Raw genomic sequence first — 27,915 nt, 5'->3', positions numbered from 1 at the left:
AAACACCTGACCACTGAATGCTTTATGCCATGACGGATGCCCCTGCAGCATTGCTCGATAACCTCATTGACCACCAATGCCAGTTATTGTGCTCATTGCTGCTACATTGTTTGAAAGTATTGCACTGACAACCTACTACCTCCCCATCTGTTTTGAGGTTTGACCAATAGGTTTACAAATAAATTAAGTTTCTATGCCCCAGTTGCTAATACTTTTGGAACATATCTCTTGTTTAGTCTGTGATGCCGGAAGCAAAAGCTAATTTATTGTGGCCCTTGCCCCCGGTATCTGCTTGCAGCCTCAAAGACACAGGGCATGAACTAAGTTTCAACTTAATGAGGGCAATAAAATGAGCCTTTCATGTTTTGCTTTGTAGTAATTTCTGTTTTCTATATCGGAATGAGGTAGCAAAACGTTAGTCCCAGGTTCGAAAGGACTGTTAACATCTTTCTTTGATCCTGGCTTCATCCTATGTATCCCTTTCTTGAAGCAAGACCTCTGACCTCCTGGTCCGAGTCACTGCTTTCCCCCGCACAGCTCCACTGTTATGGCTCTGCCCTTAGCACCAGCTTGAGCCCATCAGGTAGGTGTGCGAGGTCCTCCTCCACCTTCAGGCTCCTGCCTGCGCCTCATCCCTGGTGGTCTTGTGGAAGAGCACCTTGCTCTTCTGCTACTGCTATTACGCTCTTCCCTGTGTCAATCTTTCATGTTTGCCTTTTTCTCTCGTTTTTGCCTCTTTATCTGCCTTTTTTTTCTCTTGTGCCTCTGTTTCTTGCGTATTTTCTTCATATTTGCCTCTTTCACTCTGCCTTCTTTCTCTATTGTGCCTGTTTCTTTGCCTTTTTTCTCCCGTTTTTGCCTTTTTCCCACTGCCTTTTTTCCCCTATTGTGCCTCTTTGCCATTTTTTCTCTCGTTTTTGCATCTTTCTCTCTGCCTTTTCTCCTCTATTGTGCCTCTTTCTCTTGGCCGGTTCGCTTAGTGTCTATTTTCTCTATATTTTCCTCTTGCCCTCCATGCTCCCTCTTCCTGCACTCCCTGCTGCTGCTGGTACCGCGGCCCCCTCCCGTGTGTTGTTCCCGGCTCCCAGCTGACCGCACTTCCCTGACCCCTACTTATTGGCGGCCGCTGCACAGCGAGAAGTGCAAGACTTCTGAACTCATTGTCAGAATCACTGCTCTCCCCCGCGCAGTTCCACCATTAAGGCTCTGCCCTTAGTGCCAGCTTGAGCCCATCAGGTAGGTGTTCAAGACCCTCCTCCACCCGCAGGCTCCTGCCTGCGCCTCATCCCTGGTGGTCTAGTGGAGGAGCACCGTGCTCTTCTGCTATTCCACCTTGTTCTGTTTCACTCCATCATGTTTGCCCTTTTTTCTCATTTTTGCCTCTTTCCCTCTACCTTTTTTCTCTATTAAGCCTCTGTTTCTTTGCCTTGTTTCTTTTGTTTGCCTCTTTCTGTCTGCCTTCTCTCTCTATTGTGCCTCTGTTTTTTAAAACTTTTTTTCTCCAGTTTTTGCCTTTCTCTCTGCCTTTTCTCCTCTCTTGTACCTCTTTCTGTTGGCCTGTTCGCCCCCACTGTCTCCCCCCCCCCCCCCCCCGCCCCCAGCGTATTGTTCCTACTCCCGCCCCCCAGCGGACAGTCCTCCCCTGAACCCTACTTAATTGGGGCAGCTAGCGCCTAAGGCCCACCAAAAGCAAGCCCTTCTGCGACCCGACTGTGACCAGGGCCAGGGACCCTGGTCTCCCTCACCCACCGCCGCGACGACCCCAGCATTCTCCATGCACTCATCCCTCGACGCAACAACTACCAGCTCTCAATGCCGATCAACACTCAAGGCCTGATTACCTGCCGACACTGCCGCCGCAACTTCACGCACCTCTGGACCCCAACAGTAGGTTCCAGCCCACAGGACGCCAGTGCACACAAACCACTGGATTGCATCCTCCTCAACATTCGCTTCAACCACACCATGGAACTGCTCTGGTCCGACTACCATTGTATCCATTTCTCCTTTAAGAAACCCACCTCACCCAAGCCCACGCGCTGCCTCCCACGCGGAAACTGGAACAAAGTCTCCGAAGAACGCCTCACCTCCGCCCTCACCTGCACTCCAACCCCCACTACGACATATGCCAACAAAGGGTCAAACAACCTCCACCAATGGATCGCCAACTGCGCCAACACTCACCCCCCTTCTGTACACCATGAGACAACACAACAAGAAAGCCAACTGGTTCATCACAGAACTCCGAGAATCCAAGCTCTCCTGCCGGCGACTGGAGAAGACGTGGAGAAACAGCGGAACCCCAGAAGCACGCGCTGCCTACATAACAGCCATTACAGCACACCACCAACTCATCAAATCAACAAAGAAAAACTTCATCGAAGACCGAATCCTCGCCAATGCTCACAACTCTTAGCCACCATACAGGAATTCGCCAAACCCAACAGCGGAACAACCGACATCCCTCCCTCCCAACACTCCTGCAACAAACTCCGCTCCTTCTTCCACCTCAAGATCAAGACGCTCTATGGGAACTTCGACGATCAAGACCATTGCACCGCCTCAAGTGCCACCCCCAGTGACCCCACCTAACAGACCCTTCTCACCTGGACCCCTCTCACCACAGAAAACACCTTAAAGACAATGAAGAGCATCCACTCCAGAGCACCTTCTAACCCCTGCCCGCTGCACATCTTCCACAGGGCCGCCACTGCCATCGAACCTGAGCTACGCCAAACTATCAACTTCTCCCTCAACACAGCCACTGTCCCCAACAACTGTAAACACGCCAAAGTCAACCCCCTCCTAAAGAAGCCCTCCGCAGACCCAACGGACCTCAAGAATTTCAGGCCCATTTCACCTCTTCCTTTTGCCACCAAAGTCATCGAAAAGGCCGTCAACACCCAGCTAGCACACTTAATAGAAACCCACTGCATCCTCGACACCTCTCAGTCTGGATTCCACAGCAACTACAGCACCGAGACTGCCCTCCTCGCCATCAGCGACGACATCTGCACCCACCTCGACCAAGGCCACACGGCAGCCCTCATCCTCCAGGACTTATCAACAGCCACAGTCTCCCACTGCTCACTAGCCACCAGACTCCACAACGCAGGCATCCAAGGAAGGGCCTAAGACTGGATACGCTCCTTCATATCAGGCAGAACACAGAGAATAAGACTCCTGCCCTTCCTCTTAGAACAGACCAAGATCAGAAGCAAAGTACCCCAAGGATCCGCCCTCAGCCTCACACTCTTCAACGTCTACTTGGCCCCTCTTGCAACCATCGTCAAACTACGGTCTCAACATCCTCTACTATGCCGATGACATTCAGCTCATTCTTTCATATAACCAAGGAACCCGACATCACCAGGCACAACTTCCAAGAAGGGATGAAAGCTGTCGCGACCTAGATGAGCAACAGATGCCTGAAGCTCAACTCCGAGCAAACAGAATTCCTCATCCTTGGCTCCACCCCTTCCGCATTGGACAACACCTGGTGGGCCCCACCCTCGGAAACTCACCCACCCCAAAGGACTACACACGCAACCTCAGCATCATACTCAACTCTTCACTCACCATGAACTGCCAGATCAGTGCCTTTTCCTTAACATGCTTCAACACTCTCTGCATACTTCTCAAGACGTTCAAGTGGATTCTCCCGACTCCAAGAAAATCATCACCCACTCACTCATCACCAGCAGACTGGACTACGGCAACGCCCTTTATGCCAGAATCAACAAAAACCTCCTCTGCAAACTCCAGACCATCCAGAATGCTGCAGCTAGACTGATCCTCGATATCCCACGACATGACTGCATCACCCAACACCTCCGCGACCTCCACTGGCTCACTTTCGAATGAAGAATAACCTTTAAGCTGCTCACGCACGCCTACAAAGCCCTCCACAACACTGGACCCCAATAACTCAACAACAGAATCTCCTTCCACGCCGATTCTTCTCCTACCTCGCAGCCAAGACCTGGAATGAACTCCCCCTTCACCTCCGACGGAGCCCGGCACTGCACCAATTCAGAATGGACCTCAAGACCTGGCTCATCGATTGACCCTAATGGGGCTGCCCCTCCCCAGTGTCTTAAGACTCTTCGCGGGGGAGTAGTGCACTCTATAAAACCCCTGATTGATTGAAACGTACCCAGTCTCAATCTCGGCTATTTTTCCTTTATCTCTGGAGTGACCAGATGACTCCTTGACACTGCTTACACAGTCTTTCCCGATTGAGAAATAGAGTGAAAGTAACTTTATTTGGTTATTTCTAACCATAAAGTGCATGACTTGCGTACAATAATTAATTAAAACACAATATAAATGTATAAAATCAGTTTTCAAATCGCTTCTTCATTGCCAAGACTTGATCTGCCCTTATTTTAAAATAACGTGTACATTACGTACAGTCCAATTTCTTAAAATAGATTATTGAGGAGAAGGTTCCTGTTAATCCCTAACCGATTTTAGATTTTGGCACTGCGGAGTTGTTTGTTCACCAGATTTACAAATGTTCTCCACGCCATGCCAGAGGAATCGAGGCACCACCCAACCAGCTGATGATTGTTTCCCTGCAAGTGGGGATATTCAGCTAGAAAAAATTGTTTAAGAAACCTCTTCCTTTGAACCATAACTGTTGGACATGTGCACATCAGGTGACATATTGACTCCAGTTTGTAACTGCATAAGCGGCAATTTAAGTCTGGTGGCCTCTCCGTTCAAGTCCATGTTCCAGACTGGGTTTTTAGCTCACAGCAATTTGGAATCTTTTGGCTCAGTTAAAGACAAGGTAGACTGCCACGCCCACAATGTAGGGTTACTAAATAGAGAGGATATTGTATTCAGAGACAAAAGGTATGTTTTCTTTCTAGAAAACGCAGTTGTGCCGATAATTAGACCTTTAATAGGGTAACTCTTTTTTATGATTACTACCATTCAAGAAAACATAAGTCCCTTTCTAGAGTAGTTACAAGTTAGATTTCGGGTTCTCTTCTGTGTAGTATATGCTAGAAAGGCAAAATTAAACACCTTTGTGTAGTCTGCTTTGTCTTGCACCCTTTTGAGCAAGAGCAATAGGTTCGTTTTCCAAACGAGTAAGATCAAGGTTGCAGCACCTCCCCCAAATGCCACTACCCCACCCCTCAACGTATGCAATCTTCAATTGAGATATTCCATCTAAAAATGAGGATGTGAGCAGAATTGATGGTTTTTTGAATAGATGAATTAACATATGATTTGTTTATTCCCAATTACAAAACCTGCGAAGCTGTTAATTTTATATAGTAGTTTAACACCAAAGAAGCGCTTTTCTTAGGGGTGGCATACATTCACAGGCATATGTCATTTTTATTAGGGTTACCTGCTATGAGATATTATGTTTGAGAGTGAGAAAGCTCAAATGGCAGCAACTACCAAACTGTCACGCTTTATTACAATTTCAATTTTAGCTCTTCTTTTCCAAGAAGATCCTTGCAAAATTTGCTTTGGTAACTTATGACCTACATTTTAATGCATGTTATTCATTTAAAGCATTTGGATTAGAATTGTATGTTAGAAACATTTGTGACGTGTGTAGCAAAATGTTTCCCACCTTTGGGAAAACCATGCTATACATATAATCCCGTAATAATTGTTCAAGGTCAAATTGTTTACTTCTCGATTGGGCTGATTGAACAATAGTGTGTTTGATTGCTCTGAACCCATGTTAGTAGTGATAATGCCAGTAATGTTTAACATCTGTCAGTGTCCGAAGGCCCAATCAGTTAAATGTTGTGGTCCTCTTGTTATTTCGTCCATATGCTTCACGTAGCCATCTCCCTCTGAGTGTGGCTACACTTATATAAAAAATTATGTAGAGAATAGGTGTGCCTTTCTCAAATATTTTGATCTTGGGGGACACCTGGTCACTAACCTGTCTTACTGAAGAACTATAATCTTTCCACAAAATGTGCTTCTTAACTCTTCTCATTGGTAGCTTCAGTCATCTGTAAATTGAACTAAAATGCACTAGGGTGAGAGTAGTGGAAAGTAACAAATTGGAAGCGGGAATAAGGTAATGCTGCATTAGAATATAAGAAACAAGCCACAGATAATTAGCAACTTGTACGGTATCCACATGTCCCAGCCTTTCTCAGTAGCAATGTACCGTGTTGTGAGAGCTGCGCTTGTTGCTAAACTGTAATCATTTTTGGATGATATGTGAATGCAATCGCAGACATCCATGATTTGTTTTCCAGTGATGGGATTGAATGTCTATTAAGGCTGTCAATTTCTTTTCTTTTTGAAGCCACAACAGATCTCGTGTCAAGGTTTCGGTGCACATTGAACAGCACTCTCCTGAATCCAGATCCAGCGTGTCGACCACCTTTGTCGAATTTACTATCCAATGAATTTTTCAGGTGATGGAGTTCTATAACATTATCATTGTTTTAGTTTAACTTTGACATATTCAATTACATCATTCATTTATTAATTAGGATATTGCTTTTATTTGGTGCAGCAAATTTTGTTAGCCTCATAGGTAAGTTTAATCAGTTCTGATGATATAGTTGGTGTACTCCGAGTGGGATTTGAGCATCATGAGATCATTCATTCCTAGTTGATTTCTCATCTGATCTTCACCAAGCTTTGGTAACTGGCTTTTAAATACTTGTCTGTAAAAGTGTATGTGTATAGGGTTTGCTCGTAATTCCATAAAATGTGGCAAGCCCGTACATTGAATTTGTGAAGGTTTAGGTTGATTGCACATCTTATTAAATGCCATTCCTAATTTTTAAGGTGCAGGCCATTCCCTGGGACAGCAGCATGTTTGTTTTTAAATTCAGTCAACCTGCAGCTGTACAACACACCTGTCGCAGTATTAAACCTGCTAAATACTGTCAAAAGCCTTTAGTCTTTTGGTGGGGGTGAGAGGTAGAGTACAAGACTCACATAGATCATCTTTTGTTTTGGGACATTACTGATGCATTTAGAATCAGCATCCACCTAGGAGAGTCCATTCTTGGCCTGCCAAGACAGAGGTTGTAAATGTGTGCAATGATGCGTCACCAGAAGGCATTATAGTGGAACGTCACCAAAAACTAAGAGATTGCCTCTTTGCTCATTGTCTCAGACTGCCTTCAAAGCACTGTTGGGTCTGCAGTGAACATAATAGCGATTTCTGAGCTTTCTTGGCACCAGAGAATGTCCTGCAGGGACTAATACTGTCACAGGTAGTCAATAAATCTTTATTCAGCTTAAGCAGCCATAAAAGAATACAGATAAACATTCAGCACATTAAAAATATCACAATACATGGTGTAAAGTGCATTTCTAGTAGGCTTAACAACAAATAAGTAAACCCCCATAATTTCCAGAAATTAAAAGCCATAGCCATAGAGTAAGACCTCTGACCCTTGGTCTAGGTCCACTCTCTCCCTGCAGCTTCACTGTGCCGTCTCTTGCCTCCAGACCTCGACCTCCTCCTTGGGAGGTTCGAGGCTGCTGCCTGCTCCAACTGGGACCAGACTGCCTACAACCACCGTAACCTTACTCAGCCGTTTTCTTTCTTAATTTTTTTTCCCTGTTGTGCCACTGTTATTGCGCCCATCTTTGTCTTGCTCTAATTCCACCACTGTTTTTATTTTCTCGTGTCTGCCTGTTCCTTTTGCCGCTGCTTACCCTGCGGCCCCTCCCCCCTGGAATTCCCCCGCTCCTGCCTCCCAGCCTCTCCTCCCTCCCACCTCCCCTACTTAATGGCGGTGCTGTGTGGTCACGCAGCAGGCGCGCTGCACAGTGGGCGCGCTGCCGGTGCACTGAAGGCGCGCCAAAGGCAAGCCCATCTGCACCCGTCCGCGACCCAACCACGGCCAGCGTCCGGAACCCTGGACCTCCCACTCCCCTACGCTATGACACCACCACTCTCCTTGCACTCAACCCTGGAAGACTTGGAGAATGCCAACAGGCCACGCTGAGCACGACCCACGGCCAGTTCTCCTGCCTTCACTGTCGCCAGACCGTCACCGCGGCCTCCAACACCGCCGACGCCAGCACTGGCGCCACCCTAAAATGCATCCTCCTCAACGTACGCGCCATACACAAACACGCCATGGAAATCTAGAACCTACTCGAGTCTCTCTCGCCCGACATCGCCTTCTTCACAGAGACCTGGACCAACGTATCCTCCACCCCGACGTCAGCACCGCCATCCCAGACGGATGCAAGATCCAGAGTAAATACTGCCACAACCACCCAGGAGGGGGCCTCGCCATCGCTCACAAGAGCACCCTCCGCCTCACCACCTCCAACCAAACCTTCCCCTCCGCTGAACACCTGCACTTCCAGATCCAGACCACCTCCAAAGCCACACTCCGAGAAACCCTCATCTACAGACCCCCGGCCCCTGAACACCCTTCGCCACCAGCATCACCGACTTCATCTCACCCCACGCCATCGCCTCAACAAACTACATACTCATTGGAGACCTGAACTTCAACCTCGACAACTCCAGCGACCCCAACTCCACCATCCTTCGTGACAACCTCGCCTGCATCAGACTTAAACAACTCGTCAACACACCGACCCACAGAGCAAGACACACCCTCAACCCCATCTTTGCAGCAGGAAACAGCGTCCAATTCAGCCACACAACGCAACCGCCATGGACCGACCAACATTGCATACACTTCGCCATCAACAAACCCAAGGCACCCAAACCAGCCCCACAACCACCACTAAGGAACTGGAGCAAGGTTACCGACAAGCAACTTAACTCCACCCTCACCTGAGACAACCACACCTGGGCACCTGATGCAGACGACACAGCCAAAGAACTCCACACCTGGATCTCCAACTGCGCAGACGAGCTCGCCCGCTATGCAACCCCAACAGACCACGCCCCAGGAAAGCCGCCTGGTTCACCACTGCTCTCCAAGAAGCCAGGCGCACTTGCAGACACCTGGAGAAGTACTGGAAAAACACCAAGACAACCGAAAACCACACCACCTACAAGGACGCCATGACGGACTACCAGAACCAGATCAGAGCCACCAAGAGGAACTTCATCCACAACAAAATCCTGGCCAACTCCGAGGAACTTTTCAGTGTCATTAAAGAATTCACCAACCCACGCAGCAAAGCCACAGACATCATCCCATCCCAAGACCTCTGCGACAAACTTGGAACCTATTTCCACCTCAAAATCAAAAACCTCTGACTACATAATTGCCCATCCACCAGGCGCCACAGACTGCCCGCCCCCCAGAAACACCAGCTGGCCCACCATGTCCAACTTGACACCGCCTTGACCATGAAATGCATCTACTCACATCTACCACAGAGCCACGGCCGCCATTGCACCGAACTACAACGCACCATCAACACCACCTTCAAACAGACACCTTCGCAGACGACTGGAAGCACGCAGAAGTCAGACTCCTGCTCAAGAAGCCCACAGCTGACCCCACCGACCTCAAGAACTATCTGCCCATCTCGCTCCTCCCCTTCGCAGCCAAAGCTGCAGAGAAAACAGTCAACAGGAAACTGACACGATTCATTGAAGAGAACGCCGTCCTCGACCTGTCCTAATCAGGATCACGAAGCAACAACAGCACAGAGACTGCCCTATTCGCCGCCACAGACTACATCCGCACCCTCCTGGATCAAGGCCATTCTGCAGCCCTCATCCTACTCGACCTATCAGCGGCCTTCAACACCGTCTCCCACCGCACACTAGTCGCCAGACTATATGACGCAGGCATACAAGGAACAGCCCTGGACTGGATCCGATCAGTCCTCATGGGAAGAAGCCAAAGGATCAGACTCCCGCCCTTACTCTCCGACCCCACGAAAATCACCTGCGGAGTCCCACAGGGTTTAACACTGAGCCCCACCCTCTTCAACATCTACATGGCCCTCCTCGCAACCATCGTCCGACAACACGGCCTCAACATCATATCCTACGTCGTCGACACCCAGCTCATCCTCTCCCTCACCAAAGACCCCACCACTGCCAAACTCAACTTCCAGAAAGGAATGCAAGCCGTGGCAGTCTGGATGACCAACAGCTGCCTGAAGCTCAATGCCGAGAAAACAGAAGTCCTAGTCCTCTGTACCACCCCTTCTGCATGGGACAGCACCTGGTGGCCGACCGCCCTCGGAAGCCCACCTACCCCCTCAGACCACGCCAATAACCTCTGCATCGTACTCGACTCATCACTCACCATGAACCGACAGGTCAACGCCGTCCCATCCAGCTGCTTCAACACCCGCCGCATCCTCCGCAAGACCTTCAAGTGGAGCCCCCCGAGTCAAGGAAGACAGTCACCCACGCACTCATCACCAGCAGACTGGACTATGGAAAGGCACTCTACCCCGGCATCAACAAGTCCCTACTCCGCAAACTCCAGACAATACAGAACACTGCCGCCAGACTTGTCCTCGGTATCCCCCGAAATGAACACATCAACCAACACCTACGAAGTCTCCACTGGCTTCCGTGGAGAAAAGTCACTTTCAAAATCCTCACTCACACCTACAAATGCCTACACAACAACGGACCCAAATACCTCAACGACAGAATCAACTTCCACGTACCCAAAAGAAACCTCCGATCTTCCAACCTCGCACTAGCCGAAACCCCACGCATCCACAGAGCCAGAGCAGGCGGAAGATCCTTCTCTCACATTGCGGCCAAGACCTCAAACCAGCTACCGGCATACATCAGAGGCGCCCCCTCTTTGAACACCTTCAGGAAGACCCTCAAGACCTGGCTCTTCAGTTAAACAGATCTGCAGACCCTCTCAACGCCTTGAGACCCTCACAGGTGAATAGCGCGCTTACAATTCTTTGATTGATTGAGTGGATTGATTGATTGATTGCCTTCAAATAAACACACCTCCTATAATTCAGCATCTAGAAGCGCTTCATAAAACCAAATTGAATTTACAGAAAACATTATCAGAGTATATATTAGCCAACTTGACATTATTTAAAAAAACAAATCCTAAAAGACCAAGGTCATGTGGCTCTTTAGTTAAAATAGTATCACTGGGACAACTCAATGTGTTCTAATTCATATCTTTTCCTAATGGCCAAAGATACTTTTATGTAACTGGCTATTGCACTACATATGTCGGGTGTGGCCAATGATTGCAAATATTTAAAAGCATCAAGATATGTACAAGGGCCAATTTTCTTTAACAAAGGAATTATAAATCTACTCCTTGCCGTTTTGTATAAAGTGCAAAATAAAATAAAGTGCTTTGGCTTGTGATGTTGTCACATGGATAAAGAGAGAGGTCATTCGCCCAACCACACTGTCGTGGGAACGCCAGCAAAAAGTGCACAGTATCTAACCGGAATCTAGTAAGATGAAATCTAGTCTGCAAATTAATAGTAAATGTTAAATACTATTGCACTGGAACAGGGGGCAAGGGCATCAGGCTGATTTCGTCTTGCTGAAAATAGGGCGTATGTCCCCTTGAAAGCAAAGCCTCTTTGATGGTAACTTTGGCGTTCAGTGGGAGACTTTCAGGGTTATCATAAAAGTGGCCCAGGCCTATTTCATGATATTTGTCTTTCAAGAACCGAAACCATGGTATTTTAAGAGAGGTGGCCAGATTTGGACAATCTTTTATAATTTCTTGTGAGAACATTAGTTCGTCAGAAAGCCACATTTTCACCCATAATAGAAGAGGGGCACCAGCTATGTGGTCTGCCAACAGTTCTAGGCTTAATTCATCATGACATCGGCGGTCAGGGGCACTATTGTGTGTCATCAGCAGCCTTTTAGTGAATTTATTTTCCACTTCTTATAACTGACATGTATTGTGGTGCCCCCACACCCCTGCGCTATCAGTTGCAATCGCGAGACATTTGTCTTTATAGAGAGTGAAAATTTCCCTTACAGGCTTGTGACCTAATTTAGAGGCGAACCGGAAGAGCCCCTCCATTGCCATGGATGTGTGATGGGCTCACGCTGTCACAAGTGGGTCCCAGCTTAATTTATTGTTAAATAAATTGCCCAAGTACATAACATTCTCGACCTTTTCTATTGTCTTGTCCCATGCTACAAAGATCTTGGTCTTTGTGCTCTTTGGGCTGCAGACCATGATATATGATTTAATAAAATTGACTTTAAGATCAAGAGACGACATAAAATCAATAAAAGTTTCCAGGGACTTCTGAAGGCCATTTGCTGTCGTGGCCATTAGCACTGTATCGTCAGCGTAGGATGACAAGCGGACAGATTTGCTACCATTCTTGGGGAAATCCAGACTTTTGTTTAATAGGGCAGCCTCCAGTTCATTAGTGTAAATTAAAAACAGAAAGGGAGCTAAAATACACCCTTGCCGGACGCCCTCTGTTGAAGCTATCTTCTCTGTTTTTTTTCCCCTTGAGTACCATATCTTATGGAGACTGTGGTATTAAGGTGTAACCTACGAATACCCCAGGGCTTCTTCCACTCCCAAGCTTTCCAGCATATCCCACAGTTTCTCTCTATTAACAGTGTTGAAGGCACTAGACCAGTCCATGAAGGTCAGGTGGATTGAACCCTTCCTGGCCTTCACTTATTTGTTAATAATTAGGGATAGATTTAGGCATTGTTCAGACGTACCAAGCTGCTTCCTGAAACCATATAACGTATTGGATATCGCTCCTGTCGTCATTGCCCATGTCTCCAGCCTGGCCAGGAGAACTCTGCCCAGTATCTTGGCTGTGGCATCAGTGAGCGATATTGGCCTATAACAGGCCGGGTTACTTCTATTTCCCTTTTTGAAAATGGGGACCACTATTGCCTCCTTCCAGGTCACGGGCATTGGGCCAATAATTACTGCCCTAAATAAGTTTGTCAGTGAGGGTGCCCACAGGTTTGGATTATTTTTAAAAAGGTCAAGGGGGACCCCATCAGGACCTGCGGCTTTCAGGCGGGACCCCAGGGCTAGCGCCTCCTCCACCTCAGTTACTGTGATGGACCTACTTAATTTTGTAGCTGCCACTAGGTCTACAGGCAGATCCCTTGAGTGTTCCTCCACCCTTTTATTTTTAGGATTAAAGATACCATTACAATGGGCAACCTAATCGGCTCCCAATATCAGAGAATCCATCTGCCTGGCTTCTTCCACAAATAACGGGCGATTTATGATTTCCCAGAATCTTTTTGTATCTCTTAGGTCTCCTGCTCTCTCTAATTCTTCCTATGCTAAGCTTCTTAATTTAACTTTTCTCCCTTCAGTTATTATTTTATAGTTATGCCTTGCCGGCTCGGATTTGCTCTCTCTTATGGGACAGGCTTGGAGCGCCCTTTTTAGTTCTTAAGGAGCCCTAGAACAATCTGGGTTAAACCATCGTGCCTCCTGAGGATCCCTGGGCTTGGAGATCCTTGTCAGCCTTGCGGCTACCTCAACGCATAGTGAGCCAAACTCCCTGACAACATCCTCAGGGGGTGAGTCTGAATTTAGACACCCCAAAATTAAATAGGGGTGCCTTTTAACAATATTTACCACAAATTCTAGGGGATCAATCTTACCCCGGTTCAACCAGATACCCTTGTTACGATGGAAATTGATCTGGCGATCAACGCCATCTCCTACTTATAAGAGTAAAGAAGCTTGTCGAAATTTCAGTAGCAGAAATAAGAGTTGAGCCTTCAGTGTCTTCATCTGCCTGCTTCATTGCACCTCATATGGATCTTCAACCATTACAGTGAAAGACCTGTGCATTGACAAAACCGTTACCTCAACGTGCCATGCTCTCAACATGTCTCTTCTCACAAACTGCTAGGCCTGGAGTTCGAGTAAATCTACAAATGCGAGGTCATAAGAGGGCACTTCCATGGTCAAGTTGAAGTAAAAGGTTTGTCAGTGTGAAGGTGATGTCACTATAAAGGTGGCCAATGTTTTGACACACAGGCCACAGTGTTGAAAAAATTGGGAACTCTGATTCTAGGCAAACAGTCTGTTTTTTTATTTCAGTGGTATCGCATTATATCCACCTTTATTGACCAGGAACAAATCCACTGTACTACAGGTGTGCTAGCTCTTACTCAGCACTTGTCTTCTGTATGACACTGATGCACTTCATCCTGTCGTGCTGGTGCTGTTCTTATTGTACTGTTATTTTCAGGTACAAAGAAAATAATACCTCACACTTTCATCTCTTTCTTAAGCTTTTAGCACCTCTTGCATTATGAATGTTGTTAACACTTTTTATATTCTTCTTCCCAGGAATGATTTCCTTGAAGTTGTCAACTTTTTAAAGCATTTAACTGTGAAGACCGAAGATGAAAAAAATGATTTTTTCAAGTAAGTATTAATATTTCCATGAAAGACTAAGTTTGCAACATAACTATTTAGCTCAACGAAAAAGGTACCATTAAGAAAATAAGTTAACACCGGATGATCAGTTGCAAGCGAAAAAATCTCGATGACACCGTTTGATGTTTGTACAGAAGGAAGAGGGTTGTGGGTTGAAAGAGAGATGATTATAAGAGACTGCAGTTTTTTTGGGGGGGGGGTAAATATTTGTATTAGCATTTTGTCAGTAACAAAACATGTTATCATTAATAAACTTTTCAGTAGTGCATATATGCTGTGTCTGTACAGTACTTATCAAGTGTATGACTGCTAGTTTAACAGAAAAAGGTTCCATTGTGTCCGTCGTCTGGAGACAACAGAGGTTGTTGGTGCAGCCATATCATTTGGTGTTAGGTACATCAGTCACAAACTCATAACGATAAGTCCATTTGTGGGGGTTCACAGATATGTCCACGGTAAGCATTCCACCTGTCCCATATCCGCGTCCATTTCTTGGGGCATCCTCTATGGATGTATACCGACTTTTCAACCACCATTATACTGTCCATGTCGCAACGCCACTGGGAAAGGGCAGGGACCTGTCGGGATCCCCAGCGTTGAGCTATGTTGCGCTTTGCCACTGTTATACCAAGTATCACCCATTCCTGATTCATGTTATTGAGCTCTGTGGGCTCCCAGATGTTAAGTATGCATCTTTTTGGTTTTGGTAGAACCGTGACCTCCGTGACTTGTGAGATTGTGCGCATAACCGCCCTCCAATATTTAACTATCTTCGGGCATTGCCAAATCGTATGTAGGAAGGTGCCTGGATCACCACATTGGCGAAGGCAGAATGGTGTGTCCGACCTACCTATTTTATGCAGGAGCGTACACGTGTAGTATGTACGATGTGGAATTTTTAGTTGGCTTAATTTGAATTTGGAAGGTATTGCCACCTCTTTAGGGGACGCAAGTGCCCCTTGACAGTCTGTGTCATCTAAGTCGCCCAGCTCCGATTCTCACCTGGCCTTTAGGGCTGTTGCGGTGTCTGGTTGATTATTGATTATTTTCCTATATGTGTGGAAGATGGACTTTTTTGTGAGATGGTCCGTCAGGAGTCTATCCTCCAACGGTGACGCCTCCGCGAGTTGTGTGCCTGGTGCAATCTTCTTAGTGAGTGCATGTCTGATCTGTGTATAACGGAATATCTTCTTTTGTGCTAGGCCATACGTTTGTTGCAGTTGGGCAAATGTGATTATTCTACCGTTCTTCCACATGTCTCCCACCTTTGAGATGCCTATCAAATCCCATTGTTTAAAGCCTTTAGTGTTTCGCAGCATACCTAACTTCTTTGTGTCCCATAGTGGTGTGGCCTGTGTTTTGATCCCTTCCCAGCCCCGTGCTCGCTGCGTCTCGTACCATACCTGTATGGTGTGTGCCGTTGGGCCCGTGAGAGCGGTCCGTTTGACCTTATTGTAGAGCGCTCCCAGAATCCCGTAGGGCTCCAGCAGGTGCCTATCCATGAGGTATGCAGGGTCGTCTTGAGGTGCATGAAGCCATTAATGACGGTTAGTTGTGAGGCCCAGTAATAGATTTTCATATTGGGGAGGGCGATACCACCATCGTACCAACTTTTTATTAGTTTATTTGTGGCAATGTGGGTCGCCTTCCCGTCTCATAGTAGGGTGGTCACTTCAGCGTTTATTGCTGTGAAATATGATGAGAGGACTGGAAACGGTGTATTCTGGAGCGCATACAAGAATCTGGGGAGTGCCGTCATTTTAAAGAGGGCTGCTCTTCCCAGTAGTGTGAGTGGTAGAGGGCGCCAGTGTTTGACATCATGTCTAAATCTCAGTAGTGGCTGTGTGAGGTTTTCAGCCGTAAACTGCGTGTTGTTGTGCGTTACGTAAATCCCCAAATATTGAAAGCCTCTGCTTATAATTTGGATTCCGCAACCTCTTGGAAGCCGTGGTGGGGGAGCATTTAATAAATATAGGTGCGACTTCCCCCAATTTATGGTGTATCCAGAGACCCGCCCATAAGAGGCAAAGATATCTAGTAGACCGTTAATGGAGCGCGCCGGGAATGTAAGATACAGTAATACATCATCCGCGTAGAGGGAAATGCGGTCTTCCCAGCCAGGCGCCCACTTCATGCCACAAATAACCAGGTTTTGGCGTATCCATGCCGCCAGAGGCTCCAGCACTAGCGCAAAGAGGAGGGGGGATAGGGGGCATCCTTGTCTTGTCCCTTTACCCAGCGGGAAGTCAGTTGAGATGTGGCCGTTCACAGCAACATGTGCTAATGGCTGCGTGTATAGCAACTGTACCCAAGCGCAAAACTTGGGACCGAAGCCCAGATGTTGGAGGACCGCGAAGAGGAAAGGCAATTCGACAAGGTCGAATGCCACATGAGCGTCTAGTGATAGGATAACTGCGTCTTCCTCAAAAGTGGACTTACGTGCATTGACACTATGTAGCCTTCGTAAGTGAAGTGCGGTGTTGTGATTGGTGTTGTGATTGGGCATGAAGCCTGATTGATCCGGATGAATCAATGTGGTGAGATACGGTTGTAGTCTCATGGCTAACACCTTTGCAAGTATTTTGGATTCTGCATTAATAAGGGAAATCGGCCGATAGGACATGCAGACCTGTGGTGGCTTGCCTGCCTTGTGAATTGTTACTATCGTTGCGAGGCGTTGGTCCCTGGGCAGTATCCCTTTCTCTAAGCTATCGGTGTACATATTGAATAGATGTGGTACCAGTTGAGATGAGGCCTGCTTAAAAAATTCCACCGGTATCCCATTGGGCCCTAAGGCTTTGCCTGTGTGCAGTGTGCCAATCGCTAGGGCAACTTCGTCGGAGGACAAATCACCTTCAAGAGCTTCCGACTCGATCGGGGACAATGCAGGCATCCTTATATCTTTAAAAAAAATCACTGCAGTTTTTAAATAAATTGTGGAACCTTGTTTTGCAGACACATTCCCAAATGCAATTGGGCACTGCTCTACTAATGCCAGTTTAAAGAGTTCTGTCCAGAGCATGTTCCTTATCATATATAATCACAACATTAATAAACCAGTCAGACTAACCTTGTGTTCATCCAAAAAGTATCTTTTTGTGAACCATAGAGCTGAAGGGATTCTTAGGCTTTTTAAGTCTTTGAAGGTGGAACCTCAACCAACAAACACAGGCTTTTAGACTTGATGCAATCTGGCAACACATAATCAGCAAGCCCTATGACTTGTGAAACCTGTGGACTTCATCCCTTGAAACAGACAGAACCTTGCTTTGTGATGAAAATAATTTTGTAAGAAACGCTTCACTATTTTTACCACATCTACTTTTCATCACCAGTTGTGGTCCTGCTTATTTCTGTAAGGTGTGTGGAATATAGACCTCAGCTAGGCCTACCAGTGCAAGGGGTTCGCCCTTCTCTGCTCAGAGTCCTCAGACACTTAGAAGAAGTTGGCACAGAAACTGGAATAGAAAATACAAAGTTTAATAAACCTTCATGAAGTGGAACCAAATTCACCCAGCACCCTGTGGTGCTGAATGAAGGTAGCACACAGAGTAGAAGAACCATGGGTCTTTTATACCCACACAGGGGCTCAGAAAAAGGGCGGTACAAGTATACATGAGAAGAGTTGCATACATAGATGGTCATACAGGAATGCACAGTCAACAGTAAGGGAGGAGCTAGCAGTTGCTGACTCTGGTAGAAACAACCTGATAGTTACAGACTAAAAACAGATGCATGGGCAGGTAGACTCTTCTGCGCATGTGCAGAGTAGCAGAGTCTAAGTATAGCCAGTCCTTTAAACAGAGCACAAGGGAAGACAAAATGGCTGCCAGAAATACAAAATGGATTCCACAAAATGTACAGGATAGCCTCTAAATACCAGATGGATTCTGCTAATGCTAATTTAATCGCAGCCAATTTACGACAGGTGGAGTGACTTGAATCTTACAGAGCTTATCAAAGAAACTCTTTCAGACTGTGAGCTAATTTGTTGGTTTGAGTTGAAGTAGCTCCAGGTTGAGCAGCAGTTTTGAAAGATGTGAATGTTTTAAATAGGTGAGTAAAAAATCCGCCTTTTCTGCTTGATCAATATATCTTTGCTGGCTTTAGAGGTCTGTGCATTTTACTCCTGCTAACCAATAGTAAAGTGTCTGTGCTCCCCTTTCACCGTGGTTAAATTGGCTTATTTCTGATTAGCACATTTAACTTGCCTGTATGGCCCTAGAATATGGTGTAGGAAAACTGCACCCAGCTTCTGGAATTTTAATTCCACTAGTGGATTGCAACACCTATTTTGCCATTCTCTATGGTGGCAGTGACACATAACATGCATATTTGTAAAGTGCACGTTCACCTGGGGCATCTTGGCACTGAATAACAGATGTTTATTGTTACCCAACTCAATGGTACTCATTATATCAACCTCAAAAGGATGAAAGACGGAGTGGACCCTCTGGGATTTGAACCTGTGACCATGTAGTCAAACACAGGTCCCTACAGTGGATTCATGAGTTCACTAAGCTACCAGGCCGACTTAGTATAAACATGGCTACAACTCTACCCTGTGTAGCCTGAAGACAGCAAGTGAAAACCTGCAGTACAACCTGTTAAAATAACCCTTTTTGCCAGGTAAAATCACCCCTTCTAAATATTAGTAGGTCACCCCTATTCAAACTGCAAACCTTATAGCCATAAGTTAGGGTGCATGATATTTAAAAGTGGGCCTTGTAGAAAATTAATATTGCCATGTCCCTACATTGACAAGGCCCGCAAAAGCTACTTTCAGTGTGGTAGGCCTAGCTGTCCTGTGTAGAAAACCAGAGTGCAGATTAAAATACTAAATCTGCTAACTCCATAAAGGTACTAGCTATATAATTCAATCTCTATTTCTAATAAACATCAAATGTAATGGTGTAGTTAGATTTTTATTAAATATTAAGGAAGGGTAACTATTAAAAGGTTCCATTTTCCCTGCTTGAAGTTCCTGGAGACTATTTTGCTTTAGCTCAACAGCTTTTCCTGGCCTGTTCACAGCCTTGAACAGGTGTCAGCAAGGTGTTAGATGCCTCCCAGGTTATCCTGTGACACCTCACTGTCCAATCCTGCTTGGCATGTGTGGTGAGCATATGTAACACTTAGGGCACACTTGAAAGGGAGTGAACAAGATGCCAATACAATTTTGTGAATCTCCTGTCTGGTTCTTAAAAGACTGAGACTCCTCTTTCTGGGATTTTGGTGGTTACATCCCCTGCTTCACACTGGATTTTAGTGTTACATGTGGGTGGACACTTGTGATTTGTCAGTGACACTTCCACACACACCCTAGCCTTCGTTGACGAAGTTTAGCCTGGCAGAAGACATTTGCCATCTTGAAAAGGTCCTGACAAAAGTCAATATGAGCCGGTTTGTAGTAAGGCAAACAGGAAGTACTGGAAAAGTGAGTAGATTTGGCCCTGGTAACTTTTACCCATTTGTTAAGGAGGTCCCATGGGTCAACCTCACACCCTAGCTAGTGCCAGGCATAAATGTTGTATCTCCAGGCACCCACTTCAGTACACTTTCTTTACCTACAGAAGAATAGAAAAGGACTGGATGTTCTGCCTGTGACCTGAGAGGAGCCCTGAGGGACCCACACCCTCTTTTAGCCTGGTCAAAGAAGTGGATTCCAAGAGTCCATTGACTTACCTCCTGTGTGGCTACAGTGAGACAGCAAGCTGAAAGCACCCAGCAGACCAGAGTCAACTAAACCTAGACTGGACCCTCCTGTTGGCCTCTGGCTGACATCCTTTGATTCTCTAAGTGCCTACTCTGAAGTCCCGGCGGGCTGTAGAAGTATATTTCTGTGATTGTTTGAGCACCAGAAGAATGTTTGGAAACTTTTGAAAACTTTCATCCAGACCAGTGGGACTTAGAAACCTTTTCAAACTTTCTGACTTCCAGATTTCACTGGGACCAATTCAGTTTGTGTATCTGACCCAGGCCCCATCACAGTCGGCCTGAAATTGCCCCTTGATCCTGATCTGCCTCAGCCATTTACTATCATTGGTGCTTTACTTTTTCTTGGTGCTGTTTCTACTTAAAACGTCATATATCTGGTTCTCCTTCTTGGATTTTGATGTCATTTGATTATTTCATTTTACTCGATTTTTACATCATTACTGTTTTGGTACTACATAAACACTTAACAAAATCAGAGCATCCTTAAAGCAGTATAATCTCGAACCTTGTATTAGGAGCTATATTAGAAAAATCTGTGTGTTGCCTAATAAGTATAAAACTGTGTGTTTCTGTCCTAATACAGGTTTCTTCTAGACCGTGTCTCTGGGTTGCCAGAAGAGTTAATTATCTCTCGACTCGTACCGCTTTTACTTAACCAGCTAGTGTTTGCTGAACCAGTAGCCATCAAAAGCTTTCTTCCTTACTTGCTGAGGCCAAAGAAAGGTAATTTACCAAAACCTAATTCTATGTGACCTTCTCGATTGCATTGTGGTCAAGTCAAAAATGTTTTATTTCAACCTGGTGAATTGTGGGTGATAAAAAATAAAGTTAGTGAAGGGGTGTGAGAGCGAAAGTTCCTATAAAATGTGTGTACAAAAGCCACACAATATTTAATGTGAATTGATGCATCAATGAGTAAACTTATAAATTCATATGAATCCGTACAATTTACTGACCTAGCAGATTAATATGTTCTTGTTAATTTTCTCAACATATTTTGAATGTAATTTACAAATCCAATGCATCACAGGTGGAATTTCTCAAAAATGTGAAAACAGTGCAGCAATTATGGTTCCTTACTGAAACTAGAATTCAGTGGCCTTCCTCCAAATCAAAATGTCTTTCTCGAAGTAATTCAGAAACAAAGTTATACCATTTGAAAGTGTTTCTAACTTTACCTACTTTGTTACTCCTAGAGCATGTTAACCCAGATTTCACATACGTTAAATATCCAGAACTAGGGTAAACATGGAGAGCACATTGGCAGAAGGCAGCACGAGGAGGCAGGAGCCTGTAATCTGGGCGGAGGAGCAGAGTCTGAGTAGTCACTGAGATCTGCCTCTAGACCCCAAAACCCAGAATCCCTGGGCATTCCCTACAGACAAATGGCCATGGTGCACATTGGCCCTAGCAAGATCTTGTGATCAGGGCAGAGTGGCAGGAACAGTCACAATGACCTGCCTCTCATACCAGCACCCTAGGCTCCAAAGGATTTCACTCCTGACTGACTGCCTCGGAGCACATGACACCTGGCTTAACTTATATACCCCGCTTACCCTAGACTCTTCACACTCCAAGGAACCTCCGGGCACTCAGTGCAGACTAAGGCCCTGGGAACATGTCAGCCTATTTCCTAGGTTTCCATCCTGAGGAATGCCACAGACTAACATGAGCCACCAGGTAGGAATGTGGATGGTACAGTGGTGATGGGGTACTAATTCCCCCTTTATCCACGATTAGTTTAATACCAAGTGTCATTTTTAGTGTACATAAGTCTGTTTAGTATGTCACATTGGTTTTTAGTTTATTTAGATCATGGGTTCGTTCTTAGATAGACAAACCGGGTTTTTGGAGAGCATGTGTTGTTGTCCTATGATGAAGCATGACACCTAGTGGTGTGTGAGGACATCCTGTCACATTTTTATTGATGCCAGACAACGGATACCATGTTGAGTAGAATCATGACGGATATATAATCCATTTGTTGGCTGCCTGATGGGAGATTTCAGGGACTCTGACACAGCTCCAGAGAGTACGATGATAGACCAAAGTTTACCTGCACCAAACAGGCTCACAGGTTCATGTCAGCTGCAGGCATGCATATATGTGCGATCCCTCCTCCACCACCTGTTACCTAGGAGCTCCTCTCACTGAAAACAAAGAAAGCAATGACAGTCTTGTCAGCATTAAACAGCAGGTATGTGATCCAGTTTTTGTCAAATCAAAATATAATCCTCTCTGATTTACACTATGATTTGAAGTCTATCTACAAGCTCTTTGGGCCAAAACAAGAGTACTAGGGTTCGAGGCATGTGGGCTGCTGAATTTTTCCCCATTGCTCATTTGTAACTATTTTTTCAAGCCATCCCCAGACAATCCACATAGCACCTAATTATATACTGCAAACCAGTTCTGAGATCTTGTGTCTAGAAATCTCCAATGAAATGCTAGTGAAACAATCTGACAGATGCTCAGCTTCAACTATCCTTTTTTATTCACGTGCACACATTCAAAATTCAATCATCATACCACATTTAGATAACTAATCAGAACATTCATTTGCATCTACTGCACATATAGGCTCTCTCTGAGCAGCCAAATTGCCAGGAAATTTATACTGGCAGTAAAACAGCAGTCTCTTCTAGGAGGAAAGTCGCATGTCCCAATGACAGATGACTGAGAGTTTCAGCCAGCGTTCTTTATTTACTGTCTCCAAGATGGCAATTGTTCCCTCTTCATGTCCAAAACAATTTTGTAACTTTCAGGTTGCTTAGAATCTCTGCCGCAGGCTAGAAAGGATTGGAATGATTTGCAACGTCTGTGGGCTTTTGCAATGCTTGTTGAAAGATGGAAGGTCTTCTGAAAACACCTTATCACCCATGCTGTGTTGGAGCTTAGCTGGACTTCAATCTGAAAATACAACCTGTTAAATTTCAAATCTGGTGTCACAGATAATGTTCCTCATAGCCTCAACCCTTTACTGCTGGCCACCATCTTTTTTATGTCTTCTGCTACCTGCGGTGCCAGGGTTTGTGCCACAATGCCACCCTGCAGCACCACTGTGACCCTTTTCACTTCTGTATCCCTAAGTGACCTATGTCTCCATCTACTGCTGTTAGCTATCTTTAAATGGCATATCACTTTTGATATGAGAATTTGTGTAAAAAGTAGACTATGAAACGTAAGATTAGACCGTCATTATATACACTACACCTTTATTTGAACCACTCACTAAGCGGTAATAGTACATCACAAAGATCATCCTGAAATATTGGATGACAAGGTGATCTCCTACATGGCAACAGATTATTTTGATTGCTTCTTTTTAGAGAAATAAAATTGCCTCTTTTCTCTTTGTAGCACTTTGCTTATACACTGCAGCCTTTTAGGAATGGGAAGAAAAAACAAGATGGCTATTGTGTGTGTGCATGAGCTGTGATATGTGAATTTGTATTGCAATGATGCACATGTCGGTCTACTCAGCCTTCTCTGGCATCCAATTATCCAGACGCTGCTCTGTCGACTCCTGCTCTCCACATCCTCCGCTCTGTGGTCCAGCAGTACCACCCGCTGGAACAGGTCTGCGACTTTGTCCTGTAGTACTTAGACTGTAGGTTCCACCTCCTCCAGTGTCGTGGCATTGTGTACTTTACCTTGTCTGCCAGTTTACGGTGGTCATCACGAAGTATCCTTAGGTCGGTTGACACCTTCTCTAGCTGCCATTCCTGTACTTCATGTTAGGCTTTCACTGCATTCAGTATCGGGTCCTATATATCAGGAAGGCCAGCGGGTGGTTAGTTACATCATGCAGCTAGCTGCTCAATTGCAGTCTCCTGGTTGGCTTTCACCTGGCATGTCTTTAACCCCTTCTGTGCTCATGATGGAACCATTCTGTCATAGCATACTTGCACAAAATCCCTCTGCTGTAAACAGCAGAGGGATTTCCTTTTTTTCTTTTTAGCCTTGGGCAGTGAGGGAGAGCTTCCCCAACCGCCTGAGGCATATTTTTTGTTTTCGTTGTAATGACGATCGCGCATTGACGTTATTACAACGAAAACGAAACAATCCGTTTCAGTTTCTCTGTTTCAGTGCTTGTGGGCTTATCTCAGCCCCGAGCACCGAAACACATGGGCGAGGTATTGTTGGAAAGAAAAAGGAGAGAATCTCCCCTTTCCAATGGTACCCTTCTCTAGTGGATCCCTGCTTGGGGATTGCCCCAGGAGGGCATTCACCAAGAAGGGATTCACCCACTAGGCACCAGGGAGGGGGGAGCGGCTCCTTGAATTATGGCATCAGTAGTTTTTTTGCTCCCCCAGGCAGTGTCGCCCAATCTGCCCCGGGGGGGGGGGGGGGGCAGAAGGCTCAATAGACACCAGGGATTATTTTAGGGGGTGAGGGCTGCCCAGAACAGGCATGCTAATGCCCTCACCATAAGGTTTTCTGCCACAGTCTTTCTGCCCCCCCTCGGAGGCAGATGGTGGTCATAGCCCCTTATCTGCCCCAGGGATGGGTAGATATGCAAATAGGCACTAGGGATTTCTTTCTCTAAAATTTAGGGGTGGGGCATGCAAATTCCCCCCCCCCCCCCAAAAAAAAATCCACCGCCTTGCCCACTAGGCACCAGGGTTTATTCTTCTTTTCTTTATATGTAGGGGTGGGGTAGCCAATGCTCCCACCCAAAAAATTGCCACAGTCTTTCTGCCCTCCCCCGTAGGCAGATTCGGGCAATAGCCCTTTTTCTTACGTTTGCTTTGTTATACATAGGGGTGGGGGGTGCTCCGAATGGGCATACCGGTGCCCCCACGCCCCCTAAAACAAATATCCACAGTCTTTATGCACCCCTTGGAGACATATCAGGGCAATAGCCCCTGATCTGTGTCCCCCCCCCCCCCTTCCTCCGGGCATCAGAAACCCACTAGGCACTGACCTTTTTTTTGCAATGTGCCTATCTGTGGATTTTGGGCCCTTGGGCAGCCGGCACCTAGGGAAACCTGGCCAACCTGTACATTACATTTTTGGAAAACTGAACACCACGGGGAATCCAGGATGGGGTGACTTGAGTGCGTCTCACCAGGTTCTGTTACCCAGAATCCCTTGAAAACCTCAAACTTAGTGAAAAACACCAAATGTTCGAGGCATGTGAGCTGTAAATTACATGGTTTGCATCTAGTGTAGGGTCAGAATGTTTGCAAGTTGTCTTTCTGCGAAGAAGTCTTTCCAGTCACGACGTAGGTGACTCATCCTTTCGGTGATCGTGCTCATGGGCATCGACTCCATTGTTAGATTGTTTTCTCCGCCATTGGGTTCGGACGTGTTTGTTTGCTGCGCTCCGATTCGAAACCGCCTCTTCTGGTTCCCCTTGGTGCGCAATTCACTCTACCCGCGTCTGTATTGTTTCGAGTGCGTATCCCACTTCTCTGCGTATCGTATCCTTTGAGGAAAACCTCTATTTAGATCGAATAACTTCTGGAAGGCCGTCCGGCCTAACAGCTTCGGTCCACCTCGCAGTCAATTGAGCGGACTCCAGTAGAATTCTGTCTGGGGTGCCACGTCAGGTATCCGCACCCCTACTCGCACAAAGTATGCAACTTGTGCTTGTCTCCGGAGCACAACGAACAGGACTGCGACGCATGCAGATCATTTCAATCGAAGAAAACACTCCTTGATCGTCTTACTTGACGTCGCGAAATGCAGAGTCAAAATGTCAAATACACGCCGAACATATTTGGCGAAGGATCCGAGCACGAATATGACTCGCAAGGGGCAGAGGAAGAACAAGAACTTGCATCTATCCCTGAATCGGACTCCGATATGGAAGAAGACTTGCCACAAGGTCAACGTCCTGTGAGTACGGAACACCCCTTGCCTCAAAATCCAAATCAGCCCAAACAAAAGGCTTCGGTTCATCCCCAGTCTTCAGGCCAAAGTCTGGCACTGAGCCGAAACCTTCAGGCTCCAAGCTGAAAACCGGTTCTGAGCCGAAATCATTGCCACCAAAATCAGACTGCTTCGGAGCAGAAACCTTCCACACCGAAAAGTCATTCAACCCCGGCACCAAAGTCCTCAATGCTGAAACCGAAAAATGCTCCTCCGAAGTTGCAGGATCCGATTTTCGACGCCCCAACATCCAAATCGGATGCAAAACAAAAATAACTTTATATAAGTCCATATACAGGACATGTCCTTGCTAAACCGCCTCAGAAACGGCAACCCGAGTCAGTAGACACACTTTATCATATTCCTTTAAGAGTAAGAATGTAGGTACTAACACCTCTCCTCCTCCACCACGTTCCCCTGCACCACCTTCCCAACCATTGAAGCATTTACTCCTTACACCAACTCACTCTCCACCACCACCACCTGATGATGTTGGAGATGGGGGGAGGGAGACAATATTTTACCAATAGATCCCTGGAAGGATTACAACACTGATTCACTAATCTACTTCCTGAACATTTTTGGTGTCCGTTGGCAAAGTTGTGAATAGGCCTATAAAAGTAATAATAAGCAGGCCTCAACGAACAGTTGCAGGTATTTTGAAGTTTTAATGGGCTGGACTAAATGCACAAAGGAAACTTCTCTTGCTGTTTTTAAACCTGGTTGTGGAACTTTTTGTCACCAGTCTACTATCCTCAAATTACTGTGTCGACCTGCTGCATGATAGTTTGTCTGAGGTGTAGGTCTCTGCTTTTATTGATCTTTCTTCTCACTGCACGTATGGTCATCTTTTCTAATCCATGGCACAACACTAAGCACTTGGGTGTTCTTTTTAATCATGAACTATGGTACGGCACTTTGTTTTCCAGGCGCACAGGCTGATTATAGAGCCGTAATTAATTCATTGTAGGACATTCCCTTTGCCAATACCCTTAATTTATACACATATATGTCTTTTTATTACCCGCAGACAACCCATGGTTATTTTGAGATTCATTACATCTTGGTCCTGAGGAAGGTGGCTTGGCCACTGAAACGCGCGTAGACCATTACCACCCTTGAGGAGTGGTTCTCGAGAGTTAATTCCATCAAAAGTTGTGGGGTTTTTTTGTTTTGGTTTTTTTTAATTCTTTTGCACTTTATCTCCAGGTACCTACTAATTTAACAGTCAGTTAATTTACCATCCTCGGATAAAACTTATTTGCTTGAAACAGTGGCCTTGCATTTGCACTTTAGATAATAACTCGGGGGTATTAACTATGCTGTTTAGTTTTAAAAACCATACATGCTTGCTATAGGCTGGTAATATAGTTGGATGTTTTTATCATTGGTGAATGTAAAGATATATATATTTTATATTGCGAAATCTGTAATGATTTTAAGTAATCGCATACAATAAAATTTGATTGATTGTGTCTGCTGGCAACAACAAACACTGCCCTCTCGAATACAACTTGGGACCCCTCATAGGGTCGAATCTCTTTTGATTTATGTGTACTTGCATAAATGTGGACTGAATGAGTGCGAACGTTTGGGATGAATGAATAGGTATAGGTTGCTGTGGGTTAATATATATTTGTATTTAAAGAAATTATATCTGGACAAATCATCAATTCTGGCGTCATTGTTTTGGAAAGATAACAATAGTATTGTACATATGTATTTTTGCAACAATTTTGATTGAAATGTACACAAAAAAAGACAAGTAACATTTATACAAATACGTTTTTAATGTCTAAAGAAAATATGCTATAAATGCAATAAAATAAAGAATGAAATATAATCTGTCTTAATTTTTGATAAGGTTGCAGAATAATGGTGGGGTTATTTGCATGTTAGAACCTGTTCAGGTCACATGGAAATTAAATAGGTTGGAATAGAGATCTATCATATTAGTAGGTTCTGGTTCCCCCCCCTCCTCTTGGACCTCAAAGTGTTTTAGGGTGGCCCTTTCTCCCTT

The 27,915-nt window shown here is 45.6% G+C and overlaps 1 protein-coding gene across 1 annotated transcript in view; it reads left to right on the top strand.

The window, feature by feature from the left end:
• Positions 1-27,915, top strand: part of SCYL3 (SCY1 like pseudokinase 3) — a 1,105,028-nt gene that overhangs the window by 369,027 nt on the left and 708,086 nt on the right. The window contains exons 5-7 of the mRNA XM_085600229.1: positions 6,293-6,404; positions 14,211-14,288; positions 20,602-20,741. Of these exons, the coding sequence (XP_085456355.1) occupies positions 6,293-6,404; positions 14,211-14,288; positions 20,602-20,741 (330 nt within the window). The remainder of the gene's footprint in view (positions 1-6,292; positions 6,405-14,210; positions 14,289-20,601; positions 20,742-27,915) is intronic.

This window comes from Triturus cristatus, chromosome 4_2 (genome assembly GCF_964204655.1).
Source record: "Triturus cristatus chromosome 4_2, aTriCri1.1, whole genome shotgun sequence".
Taxonomy (NCBI): Eukaryota; Metazoa; Chordata; class Amphibia; order Caudata; family Salamandridae; genus Triturus; species Triturus cristatus.
The sequence above is the reverse complement of the archived record's forward strand: the minus strand, read 5'-3'. Positions and strand labels throughout refer to the sequence as shown.